We start from the raw sequence: 26,913 nt of genomic DNA, 5'->3' as shown, positions 1-26,913 counted from the left end.
AGCTCTGTCCATGGGAGCCATTTTAAACAGTGAGAAAAGGGCCCAAACCAATAGTGGGATATGATTCAAGCAGATCAAGTTCATGGAGTTACTGAGCATGGTGTGGGTGATTGGGAAGGTGAGCGTGGGTCTGCCCGTCATCCGCCAGCAGGTGCACAGGTAAGCCAGCTCAATCCTCAGCATCTCTACGATCATCTCATTGTCCAGAGCCAGATAGAAGTGATGCTGGTCAGTAAACTGCAAGTCAGAACAGGCCAGGTAAGAGGTTGTTCTTCATTTCCCTCGACACAACCCCAGCTGTCATTCATGGCAGCACTAATCCTTGTGCTATGTTTCCAGAGAAACAGTTCAATCCTGGTTATAATCCACCGATCATGGGGCTCTCAGACAAATCAACTTGTCACCTGCACAAGAGCCGTGGAAGGGAAAGGTGCATGCCTACATCTTTTTACAACTCCTCAGAAGAGGATATAAGCACCAGGCCCAATATCACTGTCTCCTAAAGGAAATCAATAACTCCCTAATTCTTACTCCTCCAGGGCTTCTGGGCTCAGAGATGCTTTCCAAGTGAGGGCACTGAGAGCAACCAAGATGTGGGAACTATGATTACCTGACTGATGGCCTGGCTAACATGAACTAAATGCACTGTGACCTGATGTCGATGAAAATCAAATTTGTCTTCTGGCCTCTAGACTAGTCTATGCTCAGCTCATGCTCTGGTCTGAAATTTGTTAGGAAAAGAAATAAAACACAAGCTTTAAGCGAGCAGTGTGGGTCAGGGTGAAAAGAGCAATTTGAGGCTACTGACCCCTGATTATGTGCCTAGGTAGTGTGTGTGTGTGTGTGGGAGGGGGGGTGGCTGTGCTCCATGTTGACAAAGTGGTACCACAGTTGGTCTTTCTAGCTGCCCAAATGGATGGAAAATGTTTGGTTTGGGTTCCAGAGGACAAGTTTCTTTTGGAAACAAAAACTCTGAAACAAAGTTCCATAATCAGTATATTCAGGACCCCATCAAGGGGGTTGGGGCCTGAAAATCAGACTGGCTGTGTTACAGAGGGTCTGATGACAACTTAAGCAAGGGTGAGGGACTCTTGTGATTAGGGGCACAAGGGCTATGAGTCAAGTGATATGGTACCAGCAAATTTATAAAGCGGTGTGAATTTCACTACTAATGACTGGAAGTTATGACACACTCAATTCGATTCAAGGCACAATAATAGAGCACCTACTATGAGTAAAGAATTATACTAGGGTAATGGGTGCCATCCTAAATGTCTCTATTTGAACATATGCACGCACATTCTACCACATTCAAAGTGGCTCACCAGCCAGAAAAGAGAGCTTAATGAAAAGATGCTTGTTGGTTTCCTACTGGCATGCTCTTCTCACCTGAGGTGTGAAAGTAAATATTTGGTTCCTAATCACATATAGTTTAGATGTTCCAAGGACGCCAATGTGCCTATATGGTCGCCCGCTCAATTTCATATTCTTATTCCGTCCTATTTAAAGAGAGAGAGAGAGAGAGAGAGAGAGAGAGAGAGAGAGAGAAAGAAAGAGAGAGAAATGGTGTTAGAGTAAATACAGTAACATCTAATCCAACTGACTTCCACTAAGACTGAACTTATTTTAAGACTGAACCCATTGTGGGGTTTGGTTTTTTTAACACCAGTACATCCTTAAATAGGACAAAGATGAATTAAAAACAAGTTCCACCCCCTTTTCATGAATGTATATGAACAGTACCTGATTCAACATCTATATAGAATCAAACTGCTGCAGGGATTTAATTAATGTTCACTTCTAATTTACTAAACAAAGTCAGATTTTAGAAAAAAGTAAAGAGAACCCCCTCCTATTTTAATGGGTAAATGAGCATTTTTCTGAGACTATAGATGAAAATTAAAACGTTATCAAGACACAAATGACTGTTCCAATTGTGAATTTTCAAAGGTGGCTGCATGTTTTACAACAGATTTGGCAAATCACATGGCCAACCTGCGGTGACATCTACTGAACTGGCATGAGGAGAATGTGATTGTTTGCCCACTCTTCTTCACATGGAAGTGATCAAACCGCCTGCTTTAGGGCTTTGCCCAAAATTCTAAAGAATTTATACATATCACAGTCTCCCCCCAGATCTAAAGCCTAGAACCAAGATGCCTCCTTGCCAAAAATGCTCTATTTCCCCAAACCTACCAAGCTTGGCGTATATGTGACTAAGGATCCGGCCTGGTTGGACTCGGATTGGGTGAATGTCAGCAATACTCTGGATGTCTATCCCATGCTTCCTCAATAAGTCCTTAATGTGGTTGTTTTCTGCCAGAACAGTAACTGCAAATAAGAAGAACACACAGTCTGCATTACATTGTGGCCCTTGTCTCCTTACATTGATATATGTATCAATGACCTCTTCTTTGGAGTATGATACACACATTAGCATGCTCTCCATGAACTAGGTGTCTTTGAAAATGACAGCACATGTACTGCTGCTCTTCCTGGCTCTCTCTGGCCTTGCCTCTTCTAAATGCTCATGGTGCATATTTCATGTACTCACAATGTACATGACAGTCTGATAGAAGACTTCTAAAAATGGTCTTCAACAGATCCCATGTCAAATTATCTCATTTCATATGATGTCTTTCCTTCCCCTGGATATACATTTACTATTCTAAACCTGCCTGGTGTTCTTTTCATATGTGGTCAGGAATAGAGACAGTTCTACATGGGAGTACCAGGAGAAACCTGTTCCCCTGCTCCCAAAGGAAATAGCTCCCACGCTAGCACATGCCACCTGCATCACCACAAACATGTGAGTAATGTGTTTCGCTATGATGTTATAAATTAATATACGCTAAAGCATTCATACACACTTAAAAAAATAAAATAGAAAATCATGGAACATTTGCATTCCAAATACATGGGTTTTCCCAGAAGTGGAATCACTGGGCCATAAGGCAATTCCCTGGGAATATGTCCTAAGAATCCCAAAACACTGACTAGAAGGAATATACGCACCCCTATGATGTTCATGGCAGCATTGTTTACAATAGCCAAGATTTTGATGCAACCTAAGTGCCCAACAGTAGGTGAGTAGATAAAAAAGCTGTGGTACATTTACACAATGGAATATTAATTGGCGATAAAAAAGAAGGAAATCTTACCTTTTGGGACAGCATGGATGGACTGCGAGAGTATTATGCTAAGTGAAATAAGCCAGTCAGAGAAAGACAAGTACCATATGATTTCACTTACATGTGGAATCTAATGAACAAAATAAACTAATAAACAATACAGAGACAGACTCATAGATACAAAGAACATACTGACAGCTGCCAGAGGGAAGGGGGGTTTGGGAGCTGGGTGAAAAAGGTGAAAGAATTAAGAAAAAACTCACAGACACAGACAACAGTATGGTGATTGCCAGAGGGAACGGGTTAGGGGGAAGTAGAAGAGGCTAAAGGGGGATAAATGGTGATGGAAGGAGACTTGACTTGGGGTGGTGAACACACACTACACTGTACAGATGATGTATTATAGAACTGTACACCTGAAACCTATATAATTTTAATAACCAATGTCACCCCAATAAATTCAAGCAAAAAATACACATGGGTTTTACAAAGTTAAATAAAAATAGTAAACACACTCACAGACCTTGAACTACAACATCAGGTTTGACGGAAGTGGAAAATCTTCTATTTAAGGGGTCAATTTCACCAGTGGCAAGGAATCCCTAGAGGGAAAAAAGGAGCATTAACACTATGAAATATTGATTAACCAAAATTTAACCCAAATTTGAAAATGACATAATTTAGGGCTCAAAATATTCAGTATTTATTCCCTTATATATTTTGAGTCCATTGCTTATTTTCTCTGAAGCACAGTAGATCATTTAGATAGGCACCAATAAATGTGTTATGATTTCAGCACCTAGCTCTCCACGGCTAGTCAAGTATGCTACCATCTTATGTGAGTAAAGAGAACAATGGTAACGAATACTCCAGAGCAGCTGACTTTAAAGCCATGAAGATGCCAAAGACATTCACCACCATAGTGGACAGAGAGCCACTGTGCTCTTCTGGTTCCCCATCTGTGAAGCTCCAAAGTTGCCTACCTCTGCCAAGAGTGAGCTGAGGATGTACAAGGACTGACCCCACAGATGGGGCAGCTTCCCCAGAGGAACTCTGTCCACCGTGTGAGGATTCTTATACTCTTCATCTACCTGGCAAAGAGAGAAAACCCTAAAGTCAGAATGTCAGAGGATAAAAAGACCAATGTCACCATACACTGGAGAGCACACTGAGGATTTACAAAATGCTACTCATTTGCTCCTCCAGGCCAATTCTGTATGAGAGCTGGAATTGGGAGGCCAAGGAAGCTAAACCTTTGCGCTGGTGGTAGGGGGTAGGAGGAGTGGTTCATACGTAAAAGCAGCAGAGGCAGAACTCATATCTAGGCCTGGTTCCAGGCCAGTGCTCTGCCCACAAGCACACTGATGGCAAAAGGCAGAGAGACAGACACTGGAAGCCTGGCCAGCTTCTTTGAGCACAGCTCCAGGCAACAAGAAGTTGCACAGCTCATGCTTACATCTGGCTGTATTTTGGATACAATGATCTAAAACATCAGCCTTCTGTCATGGCAGTGCATCACTGGATGCTAAGTCAGGTTTCTTTGATCTTGCAATCCCCAGGAGTTCATAAACTCTGTATGCTTACACAAGAAAATCACCAGAAGGTGGCACTATTTATTGAGAAAAAACAATTGTAGTATTAGATCAGGAAGTTTCCATCAGGGATTCAAAAAGCTGAATCCATTGGGGGCTTTTGACTCATCTAAATTAGTTATAGTTCTCTTTCTGATGGACAGTGCTGGCTATGCACTACAAAAGTTAGTCTATAACTTTCTCTGTTGTAAATTCCATGCTGACCTTTGGGTTTTTATTCATTACAATGTTGGTTGGGGATAATGTCAGTGACCACTTTTTTCCTTCCAGAAAATATCAGTCAATCAAAGGAAGTAGAAACATTTATCCTTCTCCAAAGGGGAAAATCACACCATGGGGGCAGTCATTCTTTCTGTGTTAATCAGTGATGTTATTAATATACTTAGTAAAATTTTTAAAATTTGCTATAGTAGTAAACATTAAGAAAACTTGAAGATCATAAGCTAAACAGAATTAAACATCACCAGCAATCAAATAATCAAATGAGATACTAGTATGAAATGAGATTCACCAAAATGTCAACAGTGGTTATCTTTGGGTAGTAAGATTAGAGATAGGTATTTACTTCTTTTGGCAGAATTCTGGATGTTTTGTAGTGTGCAGGATTACTTTTACAATCAGATTGTATGTTAAAGCTATTGAAATGGAAATAATGTCCAGAAAGACTGCAAAGATCTAGAATGAGATATAGTCTATGCAAAGAACAGAAGGCAGACAAGGTGTCCGGATCACAAGACAGCCTGGCTCTATCCTGTTGTCACCCACGGGCTGGCTCCTGCCTCCTGGTGGCACCTCCTCCCCCTTTCCCACCCCTTCTGATCTGCTTGCAGGTCCTCTAATGCATCAGGCCTTTGCCACCACCACTCCTGTGTCTGCCCTCCATCCCTGGACTAGCTCCTCTGACCCTCCCCCCACCCCCGCCCCCGCCACTAGCCTGCAAGCTTGCAGAGGCAGAGCTGGCATTGCAACCCTTTTGTATCCCAGGATCTAGCCTGGTATCGGGCCCGGAGCAGCTGCTTAATACATATCTGCTGGACACACTTGAATTAGTCTCAAGCTATGCAAAGGAGGACCCCATGGATGGTAGCCCTTTGTATAAGCATGTCTAGCTGAGGAAATGAGTGAGGCTAAAATCCAGGCTTGATGCCACTATGGCCTGGGGCTGCAGCCACTTCGAGGAGGAGGTCCTTTTTCTAATTTGCACAAAGGTGCCATATGGGTCTGGGTGTCCCTATCTGCAGTGGTTTCTACATGCCACTGTTGTGATGGGGGAACATTCCCACGTGTTCTCTGGAAGCAGCCTACACACACACTGTGATCAACATAAAAGAGTGTTCAAAATAGATGCCTTGCTTAAAGGTCAGTGCAAAGTTTAGAAGAGAGAAAAGTTGCAGAGTAATTTTTTACAACATGTAGCCAGCACTGTTCACACCTGGCATTTACTATAGTCAGGAATATATGCCTTTTAGTAGAACACAGATGGATGGTTATTCTCTACCATCAAATAAGTAAAATACCCATGAAGTAGTTTATTTCCACCTGCTCTGCTTCCAGGATCCAAATGACCTCCTATTACTAATTTTGTTCTGCCAAATGCCTCAGTATTGGAAAGGGGGAACCTGAACACATATTTGCTGGGAAATAACTACCCAGGCCCCACCATCAGCCCCTCCCCAGCAACACATACATATCAAACATAGTAAAATGAATACGTTTGCAGGACGCCTAGGTCTCTGACTCTTAGAGAGAAAAGAGCCCTTGTAGGCTCCATGGCCTGATCAGTACCTATGGTGAGGGACTCTCCAACACCTGGAAATGTACCACCCATTAGAAGGCAGCAAGGGAAGGCCCTGACCCTCGGGTCTGGTCCCAGGTGGACCAGTGCTATCTGAGCACTTAACAGGTTCCAGAGCCTCTTTAGGCAGAGGCACACAATTTCAGAGGCCCCACCAGTCCTCTGACCATGTGCTTGTGGGCCTGATTCAACCACAGAACCCCTAAACCCAAGCTGTGGCGTGACAGCTTCTGCTGGATTAAGATCTCCTGATGTTCCTGTCAATTACGGGGAATATGCTGCTCTCTGAAGTCTCCACGTACTTCCTGCAAATACAGTAATGAAGCAATAAGAACATCTGAAGGACAAACAGCCTTGAATCAAGAATTCTTTTCTGCCCTAGCCAGTTTGGCTCAGTGGATAGAGCGTCAGCCTGCAGACTGAAGGGTCCCAGGTTCGATTCCCGGTCAAGGGCACATGCCCAGGTTACAGGCTCCATCCCCAGCAGGGGGCGTGCAGGAGGCAGCTGATCCGTGATTCTCTCTCATCATGGATGTTTCTCTCTCTCCCTACCTCTCTGAAATCAATAAAATATATGTATTTTTTAAAAAAGAATTCTTTTCTTCTGAACATAAGACACATATAAGGAAATCTTCCCACCAAGATATATATATATATATCTCCATCATGGCCCAATTTAGGAAACTGCATAGAACAAAACTATCTTTAGGCATCTTATTGGAACTGGCCAATTTCTCTCTCCCTGATATAGAATGTCTTCTAAGCTCTGAAATGGCTTGACTCAAAGGAAAAGATTCTCAACCATATCTACACATCTCTCCTCCTTCCCTAGGAAGATTCTGTCTGGTTTCTTCTTCTGTGGATATGCGTGAGAACATGGTGTCCAACAGTGTTTTGTGCATTTGAAGGTTCATTTGGTCTTGGGCTCAGGTGAGGAACAGATAGCCTCTGAAGGTCCTCCACTGATGCCTCACTTGGACTCCCCTTTGCAAGCATGGCTCCAAAGCCATAACTTCTGTGATAGACAGGAATACTACTGAAGGCTTTACAAACCACTTCTCCTGGAGAAAAAATGTTAGTTCTGGAGCGGGGGTGGAAAATATGAAAAGGCCAAGCACCAAGTCACTTTGTTCTCGATGAGCAATGCCTGGTTACCTTGTTAGGTGGGATGGCATAGAGTTCTGGCACCAGGTGGATCCCATTCTTGCCCCTGATTAATATTCCCTCCAGGGCCTCTCGGTATTCTTGGACCTGGAAAATAGTCCCATCCCCAATGGTATGAAAGAGGGGTCCTTAATGCTGTAACAGCAGTGCAACACAGAAAACACCTCTCTTGGCAACAAACAGATTAGAAGTAGGACACGGGGCCAAGAAATGCGCAAATACCTTTAGCTCAGAGTGCAGGAGGAAACAGGACTCTTGCTGACAGCAAGTGTTAGGAGGAGTGAAACACAACTGGTCTTTTCTGTATGGCCTTTTGCTTTTTTCTCTGTGTGGTTTTTAACCCATGAGTTAAATATTTCACTCTTAACTTCTCATATATTTAAATTTTGTCTTGCCCTGGCCAGTGTGACTCAGTTGATTAGAGCATTGTCCTGTGGAAGGTCACAGGTTTGATTCCCGGTCAGGGCACGTACCTAGGTTGAGGGTTCAATCTCTGGTCAGGGTGAGTAAAGGAGGCAACCGATAGATGTATCTCTCTCACATCAATGTTTTTTTCTCTCTCTTCTTTTCTCCCTCTCTAAAAAAATAAGTAAAAAATATTAAATAAATAAATAAATAAATAAATAAATAAATAAATAAATAAAAATTGTCTCACTAGCCAGACTATAAGCTTCTTGGAGTGGAGGCCGGATCTTACGTAGCGCATCCCTATAGGTAGTTTTACACTGCAAGGCCCTCATTCAAATATTTATTGCTCAAGAAACACTTGCTGAACAAATCTCATGTGAGGAAAGGAAGTGTACGTACTATGATCGATGTACCCCTATTCTTAGGATGCTGTTGATGTAAACATTTTCATGAAATTAAAAAATCACTGATAAAAATCTACATATTAAAAGGGAAAAGAAAAAAGAGAGAAAAACCTTAACTAGCCACCTGCTATTTAAGACATTTCATCTTTGGAGAGCCCAGTCAAAGCATGACTAGTGGTGCATCATTTTTTTAAATGTCATTGAGCAGCAAGTAGAAGAAACAGGATAGGCATAAGGGTAGTAAATTCTATGAGACCTAGAAAATAAGGTACTAAGTATAGTCTTTTTTGTCTCCTTAGTCTTTGTTTGTTTGTTTGTTTCTGATCATTGTCAAACTTATTCACAATTGAAATTCCAACTCAATCTTTTTGGATCTTTCAGTTCTAGGATAAAAAGAAAACATAAGATCCAAGATAATCACTACAGCATAAAAGTAAGAATGAACAACGGGGCGACAATAACATTTTAAGCTTGCTGTTGTTTCTGCAGCCCCCCAGCATTCCTGAGCAGAGGCAGCTTTCAAAAACTAAGATAAATCTTCGATTGTTCACCCCAAACTAGAACACGTGATTCAAGCAGGTTTAAAAAATGTCAGATCTGAAAAGGTTAAAAAAGCAGCAAACCTTTGAGTTCATCAGTTATGTACATAAGCTTCATAAAGACAGGTCTGTTTTGCTCACCAAAGTATGTACAGCAGCAAATGCTAAAAAAAAACCTGTCTTGAACAAATGAATGCTGCATTAACAAATATTTACTGCGTACTTACTATATCCTAGGCCCAGGGAATATGTTGGTGAACTGGATAGAGACCACCTCTAGCAAAGTCCTTTGACAGATAAGTGGAAGATTAAACATAATATGCAGCATCTTCTTACCTGAACAGCGTCACCACTGAAGACCCCATCGATTATGAAATATGTCCAGAACACGGGCCATTCACATTCAATGTTTTCAAAGAGCTTGAGTTCAGCAGGGTCATAATGCAGTCGGTTTGGGTCCTGTAATCAAATAGGTAGACCTTCTGAAAGGTGATGTCAGATACATACATAATACCATTGTACCTCACTGGGTTTCCCTCACTTGTCTTTTCAATGCAGCTTTGAGGTTGGTATAATTAGGATTCTACTATAATGGGGAGATGCTATTTTTGGCAGTTTTCTATGGTAAACTATCAGAAATGTACACAAGACTCCTTGGTAGTTTACTATATTGTTTCCTATATCTCTAATAAATAAATAGCAATTTATCTCTCACAGTGCTTGGCAGACTATTTTATTGATATTATTCTATCAGTCACTATGGCAAAGAAACCCAAGGAGGCGGCCACAGTTGGTATTTAAAAACCCATGTGAGCCACGGAACTATTTGTCCCTGTCTACAAGCTGGTTTTAAACCACCAGCTTGCTGTCCTAATGATTTTATTATTCTATTGTCTAACTCCAGGCTTGCTGATACTAAAATTAAGACTTCTCTTTCCAATATTCTAACATGTAATTATAATCAATAGAGGGAGAACACCACAGTGGCAACTTAGATATGAAGCAGTTAAGGAATATTAAGAAACATTATTTAAATACAACCTCTCTTGGGGTTTTATAACCATCTCGAAGGAAGCGACAACATCCATAACGCCCCTAAGAAGATAAAGAAAAACAAGTACATTTGGAGACGTCAGAAGAATTTCTTTGCCTTTTGATTTTAACCCCAGTCAACCCTTTGCCCCCTTTCTCATGAATCTTGTAATACTGAAATGTGTACCAAGTGGTCTTTGTTATCAGTACAAAAAGTTATTTTTAAGTCCTACGTAAAGTAAATTCTGGTTTGATGAGTCCTTGGAAGAAAATTCCAAAATACTACATTAAACTATCAGAGGTTTGAGAATAATCACTAAGAGTTCAGTGAATGACCAGCCTTTCATTTTGATTTGTCAAATTATGCAATGATGCAAAGGGAATCTCACTGCTTGGAAAAGCCACCATTCAGATATCTGGATTGGACTGCTTCTACTTGAAAGACTGGAAAACTAAAAGGGCATTCCAGACTCCTTGCAGATAGGCTCTATTCACAAAATTCATATCTTCCACTGCAAAGGAGCCTACATCCTTAAGCTTGATAGGGAGGCAGGTGGGGCTTCCTGTGGCTTAGAGCTATCACTTCTGGTTTTCCTGCCGCAGGCTCCAGTGTTCCTGTCCATCTTTCTGGGTGTCAGGAAAGAATGGCAGTGGCAGGGCTCTCTTAATCTGCCTTTCTACTAGTAAATCCCCGGATAGCAGCTTCGGGTGACCATTTCCCAATTTCTTAAGTGTGTATGAGTTGCTCTAGTGTAGGCCGTGGAGGCAAGCACTGCCGTAGTGGCCAGCCCCAGATGGCTCTGGGAGGCCCAGTTAGAATCTGCTCCCTATAAACACTCATTCCCTGCACTAATTCTTTGCCTGCTTCAACTATCTAAAGAGGTTCCTTTTCCACCACTGAACCCTGACTGAGACAGCTATCGTCTTTTGGGGATGTGCTTGGAGACCCTTTAACTTCTTGTTTCCAAGGGCTAAAATCATTTTTCACGGAATCTAAGTAAGATCATAAACGTGAATTTTGGCTTAGGAAACTAGCATTCTTTGATAATTTTACCAATAACTTCAGTTGGCTGGAATTTTTTTTTTTAAACTTGCTGCCCGGCCGGTGTGGCTCAATGGTCGAGCATTGACCCATGAACCAAGTGGTCCCTGGTTCTAGTTCAATTCCCAGTCAGGGCACATGCTTGGGTAGCAGACAGTCTCCAGTGGGGAACATGCAGGAGGCAGCCGATCAGTGTTTCTCTCTAATTGATGTTTCCATCTCTCTCCTTTCCTCTCTCTCTTAAATACACACACATACACAATTTGTTAATGAAACTTTTATATTTTTTCCCATTGATTTTTTTAGAGAGAGAGGAAGGCAGAGAGAGAGAAAATAATCCATGTGACAGAGAAACACTAATCTGCTGCTTTCTGCACACCCCCTACTGGGGATCGAGCCCACAACCCAAGTATGTGCTCTGACTGGGAATCAAACGGTGACCTTTTGGTGCATGTGATGACTCTCAACCAACTGAGCCATACCAGCCAAGGCTGGCTGGAATATTTAATAACATTCTTACTTTGATGTAATGTATCATAGTTACATAGTTACTCAGAACAGGGATTTTAAAAAAATTTCAATTTAACTTTGGGATCACTAAATTCCCTGATATTGTGTGTAAAGTTTGAGGATATTGAGACATGTATTTTTTTTCTGGCAGGGACTCTATAGCTTTTAAGACATCTTCAAAGGAGTCTGTGATTTCTAAAGGGGTAAGAAGTTCTGCCTTAGAAGTACAGGAGTGGTATGAATTGGGTTCAAAGATGATGGCTCGAGTCAACCTCTGCAACTTAGGAAGAGAACCAAGTCACTTGATCACTAAGAGACTTAGTTTTGTCACCTGTAGACTCAGCTTTGGATATCTCACTCTATGAACCCACTTAGATAAACCAAGCTATTGGCCTCATGGAGAACCAAGGCTTGGGTGAGGCTGCTCCAAGTCATAGTGTGAAAGTGGCACTTAACACAGGGCAGATAGGCACTAGTGTGACCAACGCTTACCTGGAGCTTAGAAATGATTTCATTTTTGGTCACATTCACAAGGTTCATATCTTCCACTGCAAAGGCCGGGAAAGAAATAATAGAAAGAAGTCCAGCATCAATCTCTTTAGACGTCGATGCTCTTGGCAGCATGGAGAACAGAATAGACTGAATGAAAAACAGAGGTGAATTTAACCTGTGATGTACTAATAGTTATGTACAGTATCTAGAGATCATGACCTTTGCCCCAAAGGAACATTCAAATAATTAGAGCTTTGTCCTACCAATATGACCCTGATGGGCGACCTTGCCCACCCAACCAATGATTCCTGTTCCTTGGGGGAGAATAAGGAGTCAGGGGAGTGCGGTACTGCCTGGAAACCATGCTGAGAACTCCTTGTCTCCCTTCCTTTGTGACTTCTGTAGACTTTGCTGGGCCTTCAGGACATGCAGGGGAAGAACTAGGGGCTACCTGTATCAGCAGATTAGGATGTCCTGATGGTGAAGAAAAAGACAGAGAAGAACACACATACAGGGCCACTATAGAGAAATGTCTGGCTTCTATGGAATGTGGCCAGTTGGACTGGGTGACTGAGAAACCACTTAAAGAAAAAGTCAAATCCAGAAGAACACAAGAACACTCAGGCAAAATGGTAATAACAGTATTTAGTTTAGTCCTAGAGAGAAAGGGTTACTTAGCAGCACTATAATATGGCCTCAAGTATAAGGTGGTTGGATTAAGCATTGTAAAATAAAGGAAGTTGAGACTATAAGGAACAGTTTGGGAAGGGAAAAAGCTAATCCTGAGATTTAACATGTACAGACATGGGGCTAGACCAGGGGTGGGCAAACTTTTTGACTCGAGGGCCACAATGGGTTCTTAAACTGGACCGGAGGGCCGGAACAAAAGCATGGATGGAGTGTTTGTGTGAACTAATATAAATTCAAATTAAACACCATTACATAAAAGGGTACGGTCTTTTTTTTTTAGTTTTATTCATTTCAAACAGGCAGGATCCGGCCCGCGGGCTGTAGTTTGCCCACGGCTGGGCTAGACCCTTGAAAACATAAGCTTATTAAATCTTCCATATGAAGAAGGAATTCAGGTACTACATCCAATTCACACATGAGGCCTCTTAAGACTCTAAGTACAAAGACTCAGTCTAAAGGAATGCAGCTAGTATGCGACAGATCTAGGATTCCCACCCAGGACCAGCTGGCTACAAAGCTCACACAATTTCCACTAGACTACACATTTATTAAGATGCACACCAGCTTGACTCTATTAAACCATACTTCAAGAAATCACAGATTTCCCACTAACAAATATTTAATGGGGGGAAATGGAGTGAGCTGGACAGTAGGATAAAAATGGGGGTGAACCTTCAGCTTCAGAGTAAAACTTCATTTTTATAACCCACTGAACCCCCACCCTCTACCCCCCACCCCAGGCTTAGTTCTTTAACTAGTTATTCTTCCCTAGGCTCTCTCTGCCTGGAAACATACACTCCAAGTTTTATGTATCTGACTCCCATAGCCCTAGCACACAGTGGGCCCTCATTAAATAAGAGTTCGGTGATTGACCAGTAGTTGGTGACCTACTAACTGCTTAATGGAGTTCCCTAATCTTCACAAAATCACTCCTTTCTCTAATTTTTATTTCATGAAGGTTCTACTACTTTGCCATTTCTCCCATCTCATCTCTCCACTATTACCCACTCTGCCCATCTCCTCTTCCGTCCCCAAGTGAACTAGTGCTTGCTAGTCATTCAATTTGAGGGCATCATGCAATAAACCTGAGAGAAATCCACCTATGTTCTCAAAACAAAACAGATTTTGCCTTCTGCAAAACAAGGTGTCATGATTGCTGACTCCATATATATAATATTGTTGTGTCTTATGTTTGCATGGTACTTTCTGGCTTACAAAGTACTCTGACAAATTAAGTTGATTTACTCTTATCCTTAAGACCACCTTGTGCAGCAGGAGGGAAATGGCCCAATATGCCCACTGTATGAATGAGGGAACTAAAGCTTGAAGAAGCCAAGTACCACCAAGCTAGAAAGGTAAGGAAAACTGGAGCCTAGGTCTTCCCTTCATGAGTCTCCTATCCAGCTCTCTGGAATGCGAGAGGTTGAGCTGTTACCTGGCAGTGTTCAACCTCATCAGGCAGGACATGGATCACTGACTTGCGTCCTCCATGGGCTCCAAAAAGATCCAGTTCATCAATTGCTTCAAGTGCTGCCTACAAACACAGGTCTGAATTACTTTTCCTTTCTAGTGAACATGCACTCCCATATCTGATACTCCTTTTTCATTAAGCAATCTAGTATATGTGTTTTCCCAAAGGTGATGAAACATTATCTTTAAAATCCAGCTAAAGAGGCCTATGGTCATGTTCTATCCTTATTTTCAGTAGATCAGAGCAGGAGAAAATAAAAATATTTCCCCAAGTGAAATTATTATACAAAAATTAAATATTAACAAATTAATAACTGTGTGTGTGTGTGTGTGTGTGTGTGTGTGTGTGTGTGTGTGTATGCACACACACAGAGGGGGCACTAAATTCATGGTTGGCTTTTCTTTCTCCTATTTTAGTGATTAACTCCTAACATTAGCATATCTGGTACTTAAGAAAGTTAATTCTTTTAGTACTAAGTATGTTGTCTGTCAGTTGACCTTAACAGAAAATAGTTTTTACTTTTAGTATTTTTTTTCTTTATTATGAAATTTTTTTTCACTTGCAGTTTGCATTCTTTATTAGTTTCAGGTATACAGCATAGTGGTTAGATAATCATATACTTTACAAGTGTTCCCCCCCCCCCTGATATTTCCAGTACTCACTGGCACCATACATAGTTATTACAATATTATTGACTATATTCTCTATGCTGTACTTTACATCCCCATGCCTATTTTGTAACTACTAATCTACTTCTCAATTCCTTCACCTTTTTAACTCACCCCCCTAACCCCCCTCCAATCTGGCAATCATCAGTCTATTCTCTTAACAGAGCATATTTATTGTTGCTTTCACAATTTTAGCTCTGGAATCTTTCCAAAAGTACACTTTGGTATTGAGGAGGAAGAGAGGAAAGCATGCTAAATGTCTAGGACAAGAGATGAAAACTGGTAGCCTGAATCTGCCCCACAGGTGTATTCTCTTTTGACCTAAGTAAGTTTTTAAAATGATTTTGAACTGGAATACTTTTAGAGAATGTTCTCAGTATCCCCAATACCCCCCAATATTTTTCTATCTGGCCAACTTCACATATTTTTATATTACTTGCCTGACGCTATAGACTTTTGAACTTATAAGCCCTGCCCTACAAAGTGGCCATGTTCTTCAGCCCTCCTTATGACCCAGAAAAGAAGACTGAAGGTCTACATCCAGCTTCCTAGACAACAGTAAGAGCTTAGACCCGTGGTTGATAACAATGGACAATGAGGAGGGAGTGCCCTTATTTTTAAGCACATGCAGATTTCAGTGCAGGAAACCTACATTCTTTACCTATAATTTCAGTTGGCTGGGTACACGCACCACTTGAATTTCATACTTGCTGTTGACTTTTGAAAAATATACTAATCAGATTAAGCTCATACTTCTAATGAGAACCAAGTCAAAGCAGTGAAAACGCACAGAAGGAAGAACAAGGAGGATGAGCCGTCACCTTGGCCATTCCTACAGAGCTTGCATTCAATTCCGGAATGCCCTGATTAGTCTTATCGCCACGTTCCCACATTCCATAATCCTGCAGGAGAAAAAGGCAGTAATCAGAGCAGGAAAAAGAGGAACATGAGAAGTGCTATGGAAAAATGATTCCTTTATGTTACTTCAGGCATAATGGAACATGAATATCTCTTCTCCAAGACCACCAAATTCGTGGTTTTACACACACAGGCTGTGTTTTTCCTCGATTTCAGTTCATTTGACCTTTGTGCAGAGTTTTAGAAGTAAATACTCAGGTGGAACCAAAAATGCATGCAAAAGTGCTCTCAATTTTCTTATTCCTAAAAATTATTAATTTGTGAGAAACTCTTGATTTGTAGAAAACAAAATATTTTATTTATCTTAAAATCAAATAAAATGCTGCCCCTCAATTTAGCTAATTCCTTTGAACTTATATTAAATTTTAAGATGGAATAAAGAAACTTCAACAAATGGGTTAGAAATAGTTGAAGCCAACCAAACCATTTAAAATAATTTAATATCTTTTTCTAGCATTACCTCTTGGGGGAAGAAATGCTCAGCAAGTAACAGGAGCCCAAGTCAACACTAAGGCACAGAATACTGAACTTTCCTGGTATTTTAAACTGGTTAATATGAATTGGCTCAGAACACTCCGTCCACATAGAGGACCTGATACATGCATATCTATAAGAATTCATACTTTCTCTTAAGAAACCTAAGCACGGGATACTGTTTTGAAATAATGCTATGTGTACTATTGAAAGATTGCAACCCAACAAGAACAGGACCAATGCCAACATTTCAGTATTTATTATTTGGTCTCTAAAGATGAACATTTTCAAAATGTGAAAATTTCGACTTAGACACACCAGAGTGACTTTAGACTCTTTGCCTTGTAGCTAGGACCTAGGACTCCTTCTTTCAGTATTCCTCACATCTGGGCCTTTCCATGTTCCAACCCATCTTCACTCCAACTCAAAAATTGCTTTGATCAGCTCACTCCCTGCTTAAGAGTCTAAAGTGACAAACTGTTTATATGACCCTAATGGATCCTGTTCAAATCTCTCTCTCTGGATGGCCACACCTCCATTATTTGGCCTCTCCACCTCACACCCCCCACACACACCGCACACCCACAAACTGACTATTTTCTATCACTGTCTAACACTCAACTTTCACCCTAAGTCTACTCCTTCACTCTGAACCCCTTTTTCCCAAGCATCCTCCCAAATACACACACTCAGAGCCTGTCCTTGCCTCTATGACTGCTCATGCTATTCCCTCACCACAAACACCCCTTTTCCTCCCTTTGCTTATCTAACTCTACTCATCCTCCAAGGTCCAACTAAAGTCCTATCTTTAACATGAATATTTCTCAAGTTTCTTTAGACCAGGATTTGTCAACCTCGGCACTATTGATATTTGGGGCCAGATCATTCTTTGTTGTGGGGCTGTCCTGTGCACTGTAGGATGCTCTGCATAGTCCCTGGACACCACCCTCTAGATGTAAGTAGCACCCTCCCCATTATTACAACCAAAAATGTTTCAAGACATTGCCCAATGTCCTCTGGGAGGGGTAGATTGCCCCTGATTGAAAGTTACTGCTTTAGACCTGGGGGTAGTAAATTATAGCCCTTGGACCAAATCTAGTTTGCCACCTGATTTTGTAAATAAAGTATATTTGAGACACAGCCATGCTCATGTGTTTATGTGTTGTCTATGGCTACTTTGGTGCTACCATGGCAAAGTTGAGTTGCAGCAAAAGAGACCATAGGGACCACAAAGCTTTAAATATTTACTTTTTGGCCCTTTGCATGTAATGTTTGCTGACCTATGCTTTAAACCATAGTGGCTTTCTTTTTCAAACCAAACCCTACACTTTCCTTATCACCCTTATAGTCAACCCTGGAGGAGCTGGGGTTCATGCACATTTGTACCTGCACACACCTGGTCTGGGGCACACATCTGGCTCTGGCCCCTCTACCTGTGGGATGTTTGGGGTGATCACCTTGGCATAGCAGCTCCCACTGAGGTGCTTCTGCTGCTGCCCTTAATCCCGAGTCAGACCAGCCTATGTACATGCCACATGAACTCTGCAATTGTGTCCCAGGACAAAAATGTGCACTTTGTGTGTGGAGGTGACATAATCTTATACCTCTAATCATGCTAAATTTCTGGTCAGCCCCAAATAGCCTGGTTCTCAGAGAACCATATGATTTTTTATTCTTTTTGGCCACTGAAAACACTACCGGGGTTTATACTTACAGCAACTTTATATGCAGCTTCTATATAAAAAACAAGATTCTGTATGAAGGCAACCTCATCAAGGGTGAAAATAATACGTAAACCTAGTAAAGAAGAGCAAACAATGAAATTATGAAGTTATGTTGTAAAGGGAGCTGCCAATTACAAATATCACACTAGGAAATGAATCCTTTCGCCCCATTTTCATTTTTCTTTTTTTTTAACGTTTATTGATTGTTCAGAGAGAAAGGAAAAGGGAGAGATAGAAACATCAATGATGAGAGAGGATCATTGATTGGCTGCCTCCTGCACGCCCCCTACTGGGGATCGAGCCTGCAACCCAGGCATGTGTCCTTGACTGGAATCGAACCCAGGACCCTTCAGTCTGCAGGCGACACTCTATCCACTGAGCCAAACTGACTAGGGCCCCATTTTCATTTTTCTTACTGGAGCATCAAAAATTAAGTCTAAAGTAAATTTTAACACGATGTCTAATAGCAGAAAGAGGAAGGAAGGAAGGAAGGAAGGAAGGAAGGAAGGAAGGAAGGAAGGAAGGAAGGAAGGAAGGAAGGAAGGGGGAAAGAATGTATTTACCTTTGTGTGTGTGCCTACAAACAGAAAGGATTAAAAGGGAAGGTGTGAAGCCTTCTGCACTCTTTGAATGAAATCTAACTAATGAAAGGAAACAAATAGATATAGGTCAAAGTTGGTATTGCAATATTAGTTATAACAGCAAAAAGGAAAAGAATAAAGTAATAGTTAAATTAATTGTAGCATATTCACTGATAAAGTCTGGGAGAAGAAAACTTTAGTAGTAAGAGGGGGCATGACACTCTGCAGAGAGTTGAACTATTGAAGGTAGATTTCATCTAGGTTATCACCCAGTAACTAGGTGACAGTGACAGAAAGGCAGCTTTGGAATTAACTACAGAGGTGCTAACAGAGCTGGCTCAACAGCCCTCATCCTGTGAGTGCTCAGGAGGCTGACTATTAATTAGCATGTCACAGAGTCAGTGCTCATCTATATATATAAAAGCCTAAGCGCCCAAATGAGCCTCTCCTGCCTCTGCGGCAGCGCTAGTGAGTGCTGGCAGGCACAGTGGGTGCTGGGATGAGTGGGAGCAGTGCAGCACCTGGCCTGGGCTCCTCCCCAGCTGCCTGCCGCTTCACGCACTACTACATCCTTTGGGGGATGTTGGATTGCAAGAGGGCGCAGGCCAGGCTGAGGGACCCCACTGGTCCAAGAATCTGTGAACCGGGCCTCTAGTAATATTATAATGAAGCATGCTTTTTCTTTACAGAAATAGCTTATTTTAGTCCTAACTGGTTTGGCTCAGTGGATAGAAATAGCTTATTTTGAATACTGATCAATATCTGCCCCTCCCTGAACCCTCCTGGATTGTTACTCCCTGTACAATGGGCTCAAATGGCCTATGCTCACCTGAAGCAGTCATCTGGGCCAGGAACAGGAGGAAGAGGGAGGTGGCATCCACCTGAAGGTGGCCCCACTGGTCATCACCCACCACGGTGCTGCAGGTGGCAGTGTTGTACTTGGCGTGCAGGCTGTCCTTGGTACTCTGAGTGTGCTTGAACTTTTCCACTTTATCCACCTGAAGGAGAAGGCAAGCCAGCTCTGCATAGCTAAGAGGTTCATGGCTGGCAGAGGCCACACCTAGGTTCAATCTCTTGGATGCAGACCTCTTATCTGCTACCTCTGGGAGCCAAAGGGATGGAAAATGGGATTTTCACTAGTGAGCACCACACAGAGGGACTGTGTGGGGGATTCTTCCTGCCCATCTTTAGGAATGTCCCAGCCCAGTGGGATTTTAACTAGTTCTGCAGGGACAAGGGGTCAAGACAAGGGGTTTCCATGCCTGTGTATCCCCAGCATGAGCCTTAACACATGGTAGGCACTCAATGAGAAAAGGAGGAAAAGAGGGTGAGAAGGATAATTGGAAGAGGGCCTGTTATGTTGAAAGAAAAAGAATAACTGTCTTTGCAGACTAGCAGGCACATGCTGATTAAGGGTGGGGACAGTATTGTAGTCATCTTTGTATCTGTTGCAGATCCTAGTATGATGCTCTATATACAGTATGTGCTCAATGAGTTGTTTTATTTAACCCTCACAGAAAATACCAATACATAGTAATGTCAAGTTTCAGAAATTCAAGCATTTCAACTCAAAAGAAACCCTTTTATAAACTCAACAGAATAAACAACAGTACATGGCTTTCTAGGAGTGCTTTTAAAAACATGTTTCCTTCCCCATTTATTAAAAAAAGGTATGTTCTCCTTTTACGCAAGCAACTCTTCAAAAGAGATTCTGAAACACAGCGTCCTTTGAGTCTGTGAGTCATATAATGTAATACAAGTATTGAAGATAACTTTAAAGAAGAAAGTAAGCAACATATTTTCAATTTCTCATCTTGAAAAGTTCAAAAACGCTTTAAGAATGTTAGTTGTCATCATGAAAATGACGAAATGCCCACTCAGATGACCCACAAACACATTTGTCGTTTTCCACCTACCTGTCTCATCATGCACTGGAGAAGACCCCGCATGAGTTTCACCACGTTCTGTAGAAATAAAGTGGGATTAGTAATAAGACCAGCTTCCCTGCTCCATGAAAACCTCACCACATGGCCAGTAAGCCAACACTGCCTGGACACTTCCCTGAGAAGGCAGATCCTGAGTGTATACAAGTATTCTGATGGTTTAGTTATTTCCACCTCTCCACTCCATCACAAAGGAAGAAAATCCTGACAAAGTGATTTATCGCAAAAGAAGGAGTTGGACCAAGTGGCATCTCCCAGCTCTGAAATCCAGTGACACCTCACTGATATTTTAGCAAGCAATTGTATAAGCCTAGTACCCTGGAGCTTTATGGCACAGTTCTTTTTTAAAAAAATAAAGTTTGGAGTTTTATTTTTTTATTTTAATTTTTTAAATATATTTTATTGAGTTTTTACAGAGAGGAAGGGAGAGGGAGAGAGAGAGAGAGTTAGAAACATTGATGAGGGAGAAATGTCTATTAGCTGCCTCCTGCACACCTCCTATGCCTGCAACTGAGGTACATGCCCTTGACCGGAATCAAACCTGGGACCTTTCAGTCCACAGGCCTACGCTCTATCCACTGAGCAAAATCAGCTAGGGCATGACACAATTCTTAGTAATTTATTTTTGTTATGCAAGGATGAATTAAGTCCACCATGCCTGTCCCAAGTAATACTGCTCTGTGCCAAAATAGCCATTTGTGACACCATTACTGAACTGTTGAGTAAAGTTCTTACAAAATGCAAGTAGCTGCCAAGGTTTCTTAATAATATGTACTGTAACCATTTATTATAATTCTAATTATCTTTATAAATAGCAATAGTACTTTGATAATCAGATGCTATATCCAGGCATTGTACAAAACACTTTACCTGATTCTCTCAAATTCTTCCAACAGTCTTTTGAGGTAGGTATTATTATTACCTCACTTTATAGATGAGGAACCAGAGGTTGAGAGAGATGAAGTAACATTGCTAAAGTTTCCCAGTGGATAGAGCAAGGACAGAGTCCAGGCCATTTGACTCTAGAGTTTGAGTTCTTAGTCAATACATTATGTGACCTCTCATTTCCTTCACAATTCAGGTCTTAATTGTGAATATTAAAAAACTGATCTTAATATGTCCTATGTTTTGTTAATCCTCACCTGAGGATATTTTTTCCATTGATTTCTTTAGAGAGAGTGGAAGAGAAGGGGAGAGAGAGAGAGAGAGAGAGAGAGAGAGAGAGAGAGAGAGAGAAACATTGATGTGAGAGAGACACATCGACTGGTTGCCTCCAGCACGTGCCCCAACCATGCTGGGGATGGAGCATGAAACTGAGGTTCATCCCCTTGACTGGAATTGAACCTAGGACCCTTTGGTCCACATGCCAATGCTCTATCCACTGAGCAAAACAGTCTAAGGCTTAATATGGCCTATTAACAACACTATCAAACTGCTTCACAAGTGGCTGGAGAATAGGATAGCTCAAAGTTGCCTGGATGAAAGAAGCTCACCCAGGGCCATGAGCATCTCTTCTTACAGAATGTACATGGTTTGCAGTGGAGGATGTAGTGAAGGGTCATGGAAACTGAAAACACCTCCTGATTATTTTCTTACATACTCAATGATGGTAAATCTTTTCTTTGGTGGGTATCTTGGATTCTGATTTTGAAAAACAATAAAAGGATTTCATTGAGCTATATGGCAAAATAAGCACAAAAATTGGATAATACCAACATGGTTCAAAATTAGAGGGTGACTATAAATTAATAAGACTGCTTCAAAATGGCTCAAACTAGAAAGGCATTTAAGGGAAATTCCAAACATGTTTTAAACGGTGGCAATACTGTTTGGATAATCATCCTTTCAACATAACTACTTGAAAGGTGTATACTCTTTGGAATGTGCAGTTCTGGTGTACTGACTTTAAAAAAAACAATCATATTAGTTTATATAACCTCATATATAACTATTAGAGGCCCGGTGCATGAAATTCGTGCATGGGTAAGGTTCTCTAGGCCTGGCTGATGATCAGGGATGATCAGGGCCTTCTGGCTGCTGGCCGGGCCTTCCTTCCACACCACCCCCTGGTGGTCAGCACACATCATAGCAAGCGATTGAGCTCCTGGTCTCCCAGTCGAACTCCCGAGGGGACACTTTGCATATTAGCCTTTGATATATATAAATATATAAAATTGACAGAACATGTGTGTGAGAAATAGCTAGTTAGAAATTGGAATGCTTTATTTTCCAATTCATTGTGATTATTTTTTGGAAGGAAAAATATCTAAAGAAAAAACAAATGAGAGGCTGAGGCCACTTAAGTGCTTCCCCAAAACATTCTATAGCAGAAATGGGGCCAACATCTGCACCAAACTGTTCTGTACACACAGCTACTTCCTTGTAGACTTTTCAGTTTAAGGAAGAGGTGCTGAGCAGCCAAGACATGGCTGCCAATCAGCATTACCTGCTCCAACTCATAGGCCTTGGCCTTGTCCTCATCACGGTCGGCATTCTTGCGGTAGGCCATGCCGAGGCCCCACACGGCCAGGATGCTGTAGATATTATCCCGCACCCAGGCATCCTTCTGTTCATGACTGGCAGACAGCAGCCCCGTGATGGGATTCTATTAAAGAAGAGACACAAAATGATTCAACAACACCCTTTACCAAGCTCCTGGACAAGGAATACTTGTCTTCAGAGGCCACAACAAGGGTCAGAATGACAAGTGAAGAGACAGGAGTTTCAGTCCTTGCTCTGCCACCAACAGTGTGATCATGAGCGAGAACTGACATCACTAAGAAGATCCTAAGGAATATTGTCACTTTGAAGTTCTTTTTATTTTGCTTTCAGACCAGATCACACTATTGGAAATGCCAAACAGAAAAAAAAGCAAACAGAAAAAGCCTGCAAGACTTTTATAAATATTTGCACTTCAGGCTTTAAGTCTTCTTCTGCCTTCATGTATCCACACAAATTGGTAAAGCATTGTCACAATGTGTACAGCAATGCCAAGCCATGCCATGCCACCGCTAAATGATAGTCACCTCTTTTATTCTTTAGTTTGGGCTTAACTATTGAAGTGGAGTTGGGTCCCACTCCATCACTCTATCTCATTTTCCCTCAGGGAAGCTGCTTACCCTATCTGGGTCTTAGCTGCCTCATCTGTAATCCAGACACTTCATGTGCCTAAAAAGGAGGCGCTGAGCAAGAGGACATTGGGAGTGCTATTTAGCTATTTTATAACCTGTATTTTAAAGACCAGATGCGTCACTAAAAAGCCAGACCTTCACACACAAAAAGTATACACAATATTTATAACAGCATTATGCATAATAGTCCCAAAGAAGAAACAACCCAAATGTCCATCAACTGGTGGATAAACAAAATGTGATCTATACAAATAACGGAATATTATTCAGCAACAAGAAGGAATGAAGCACTGACACATGCTACAACATGGATGAACCTTGAAGATATGATGCTAAGTGAAAGAAGCCTGTCACAAAGGACTACATATTGTATGATCTCATTTATGCGAACTGTCCAGAATAGGCAAATCCATTGAGACATAAAGTAGATTAGTGGTTATCTAGGGTTGGAGGTAGGGGTGAAATGAGAATAAATGGGAAGCAAGTGATGGTTAGCAGGTATTTTTCCCTTTCTCTGGGTGATGAAAATATTCTAAAGTTGATTGTAATTAATATATTAAAACTATTCAATTGTATACTTTAAAGAGATGAATTATATGATAAGTAAATTATATCTTAATAAAGCTATTGCTTTTTAAAAAGCCAGTCTTAATAAACTCTGCACCTAGACATTAACTAGATAAGATAGGAGGAATCATAGAAGCCTCTGTTGACTTTTCCTGAAAATATGCAAAGAAATATACATCTAATAAAACACCTTATAACAATCAGAGCCTTGCCAGTTTAAAAAAGGGCACCAAATTATTTACAAGAAGGCTCGTGAAAAAAACTCTCTTGGATACTTTCAAAGTGATACTGCCAAGGTTATTAGGTAAAGAAACATTGGCATAGTTTCAAATTGTCTTACCCAAGGAATTAAATATTCAACTCTCTTCTTTAATCTATGCCCTTCGAAAAAAACATCTAAAACTGAACTGATACTGCCCTCAGGGGCAACAGCATTCAGTGTATTGACATAGTTCTACAGCCAACAACTACAAATCAATGATTTTAAAGTCAACTATAACTGGTCTAGGGATGGTTGATTGAAGGTACAAGTCTTATTCCAATAGTGGACTTCTGGAGTTATTTTTTTTTTAAAATCACTATGCACCAACAATGTATAACATAAGCATCTTTATCTGTTTTGAGGCCAGTTGGCTAACCCAGGACAGGAAATTATCAGGACATCTAGGGAAAGGACGTGGCCCCTTCCTGGCGTACCCATCAACCCTGAGTCCACAGAGACAAACAGCCTTGTGATGACACAGCAGGGACTGCTTGCACATAGTGCTAAGTGTGGTTTGGATTATGAAATGTCACTGTCCTGCTAAATGAAAGTCACCTCTTTTATTCTTTAGCTTGGGCTTAACTGTTGAAGTGGATTAGTTCATCCCCACTCAGAGCTAGATCGTCTGAACCCCTTGTTCTACTACAGAGAAGCAGCCTAGTGTTTTGGTGATCCCCACATTCAAAATGCATAAACAAGCCATGCTAGATTGGGGCGCTACTGCACTCATCAAAAAGAATACTTGCTGTCATGAACTGAATGTTTATGTCTCCCCAAAATTTGCATGTTGTTGACCTGATATTGGACTTTCCAGCCTCTAGAACTGTGAGGAATAAATTTCTGCTTAAACCACCCAGTCTATGGTATTTTGTTAGAACAGACTGAGCTGACTAGGACTTGCTTCTCTCTTTAAGTCTATAAAAATAATATATTGTGTTAGAAGAAGATGTGGAAGTGCCATTTTGATGTGATTCATAAAAACTGAAATGACCATAGACTGGGGGATACTTTGTGAAGAGTTCTATCTCTTTAGAGCCCTGGGGTCTTCTGCTTACATTAGTTATCTCAATGGAGGGGAGAGAAAAGGCCTCCATCTGATGCAATTTTACAAGCTAAACACAAACAGGCAAATTGCAGGCAAGAGGAAGGTAGTATATTTGTCCATGTTAAGCCTATGGCTTCAGATATGTCATTTTAGCTTTATGTGACTTTCCAATCTTTTAAAAGTATAATTTAATTTGATCTATACCCACACATAACCTTCAGTGTATTGTGTTTAAGAGCACAGGAACTGGAAACAGACTGCCTGTGTTCAAAGCTCTACCACAATCCAACTGTGACCTTGAACAAATTATTTCATTGTCTCCCCATCTATCAAATGGGGATTAGAGTAGTGCCTGGAACTAATGGGGTTGTTTGTGAGGATTAAATAAAGTTACTTGTATTACGCATTTTGTCTAGCAGTACAAATCAGTGCTCAATAACTACAAATATATTAATATTATTGACCCATTTGAATAATTTCATTCAAATTATTTCTTTTTCATATAATTATTTCAGGAAATCAGATGAAGATACAGATGGTTAGGGGAAGAATCTACAAGTTAGCTTGATGTAACCATCATTATTTTTATTAGGGAAAAGCAATTCCTGGGCGTCCTCTTTTATTGTTACTGTTAATACTGCTAGTTTTATTCCGTTAATATGGTTGAGACAAAAACCCTGGCAACTGCACTCTCTCTCTCTCTACCCCCAGCTCTTTGCCTTTCCCCTTCTTTAGGCTTGGGTTTTGCTCACTTATATAAATCAGTTCTTTCTGTTTTACTAAACTCTGTGTATTTTTCTTGAAAAAATAATATCAGTGATGAATTCTATAAGAGCCATTCTACCACTCTATAACTATTTCCTGAGGTGACAGGTGTGGGGCCATAAAGGAAGAGGATGGGGCAGATCTCAGTCAATGACAGCTATCAGGAGAGCTACTAGTACAGAGTCAATGTAGTGGCCCAATGCAGTGTTAGAAGAGACAGCACAGACTTGAGCCAAAACCTGATCAGTGCCCTTGCTGCAGGGGAAGTGAGTCATAAAGTGTGAGTCCTCCAACTTTATTCTTCTTTTTCAAGATTGTTTTGACCATTCTGGGTCCCTTGCATTTCCATAGGAATTTTATGATCAGCTTGTCAATTTTTGCAAAAAGGCAGCTGGGCTCTTGATAGGAATGCGTTGAATCTGTAGATCAGTTTGGGGAGTAATGCCATCTAAGCCATATTAAAACTCCTGTCCAAAAATACCCCTATCTTGCATTGGCCCATATGTCTCACTTGGTTGGCAGGTCATCCCGTGAACCAGAAGGTGGCGGGTTAATTTCCAGTTAG

The 26,913-nt window shown here is 41.2% G+C and overlaps 1 protein-coding gene across 6 annotated transcripts in view; it reads right to left on the bottom strand.

Annotated features, from left to right (window-relative positions):
• The window catches only part of PHKA2 (phosphorylase kinase regulatory subunit alpha 2), a 61,159-nt gene that overhangs the window by 23,574 nt on the left and 10,672 nt on the right, over positions 1 to 26,913 (bottom strand). For 4 of the 6 annotated variants that reach the window (XM_059678541.1, XM_059678540.1, XM_059678542.1 and 1 more), the window contains exons 3-17: positions 23,025 to 23,183; positions 20,552 to 20,599; positions 19,465 to 19,633; positions 18,045 to 18,127; positions 15,760 to 15,840; positions 14,235 to 14,333; positions 12,110 to 12,256; positions 10,075 to 10,128; positions 9,370 to 9,492; positions 7,674 to 7,769; positions 4,115 to 4,222; positions 3,655 to 3,733; positions 2,197 to 2,331; positions 1,390 to 1,499; positions 93 to 237 (exon numbers count right to left, since the gene is read on the bottom strand). In XM_059678541.1, coding sequence (XP_059534524.1) covers positions 93 to 237; positions 1,390 to 1,499; positions 2,197 to 2,331; positions 3,655 to 3,733; positions 4,115 to 4,222; positions 7,674 to 7,769; positions 9,370 to 9,492; positions 10,075 to 10,128; positions 12,110 to 12,256; positions 14,235 to 14,333; positions 15,760 to 15,840; positions 18,045 to 18,127; positions 19,465 to 19,633; positions 20,552 to 20,599; positions 23,025 to 23,183 — 1,636 coding nt within the window. Of the gene's footprint in view, positions 1 to 92; positions 238 to 1,389; positions 1,500 to 2,196; positions 2,332 to 3,654; positions 3,734 to 4,114; positions 4,223 to 7,673; positions 7,770 to 9,369; positions 9,493 to 10,074; positions 10,129 to 12,109; positions 12,257 to 14,234; positions 14,334 to 15,599; positions 15,625 to 15,759; positions 15,841 to 18,044; positions 18,128 to 19,464; positions 19,634 to 20,551; positions 20,600 to 23,024; positions 23,184 to 26,913 lie in introns of those variants that run through there. The other 2 variants (XM_059678544.1, XM_059678545.1) reach the window with 2 other exon arrangements.

This window comes from Myotis daubentonii, chromosome X (assembly GCF_963259705.1).
Source record: "Myotis daubentonii chromosome X, mMyoDau2.1, whole genome shotgun sequence".
Taxonomy (NCBI): domain Eukaryota; kingdom Metazoa; phylum Chordata; class Mammalia; order Chiroptera; family Vespertilionidae; genus Myotis; species Myotis daubentonii.
The sequence above is the reverse complement of the archived record's forward strand: the minus strand, read 5'-3'. Positions and strand labels throughout refer to the sequence as shown.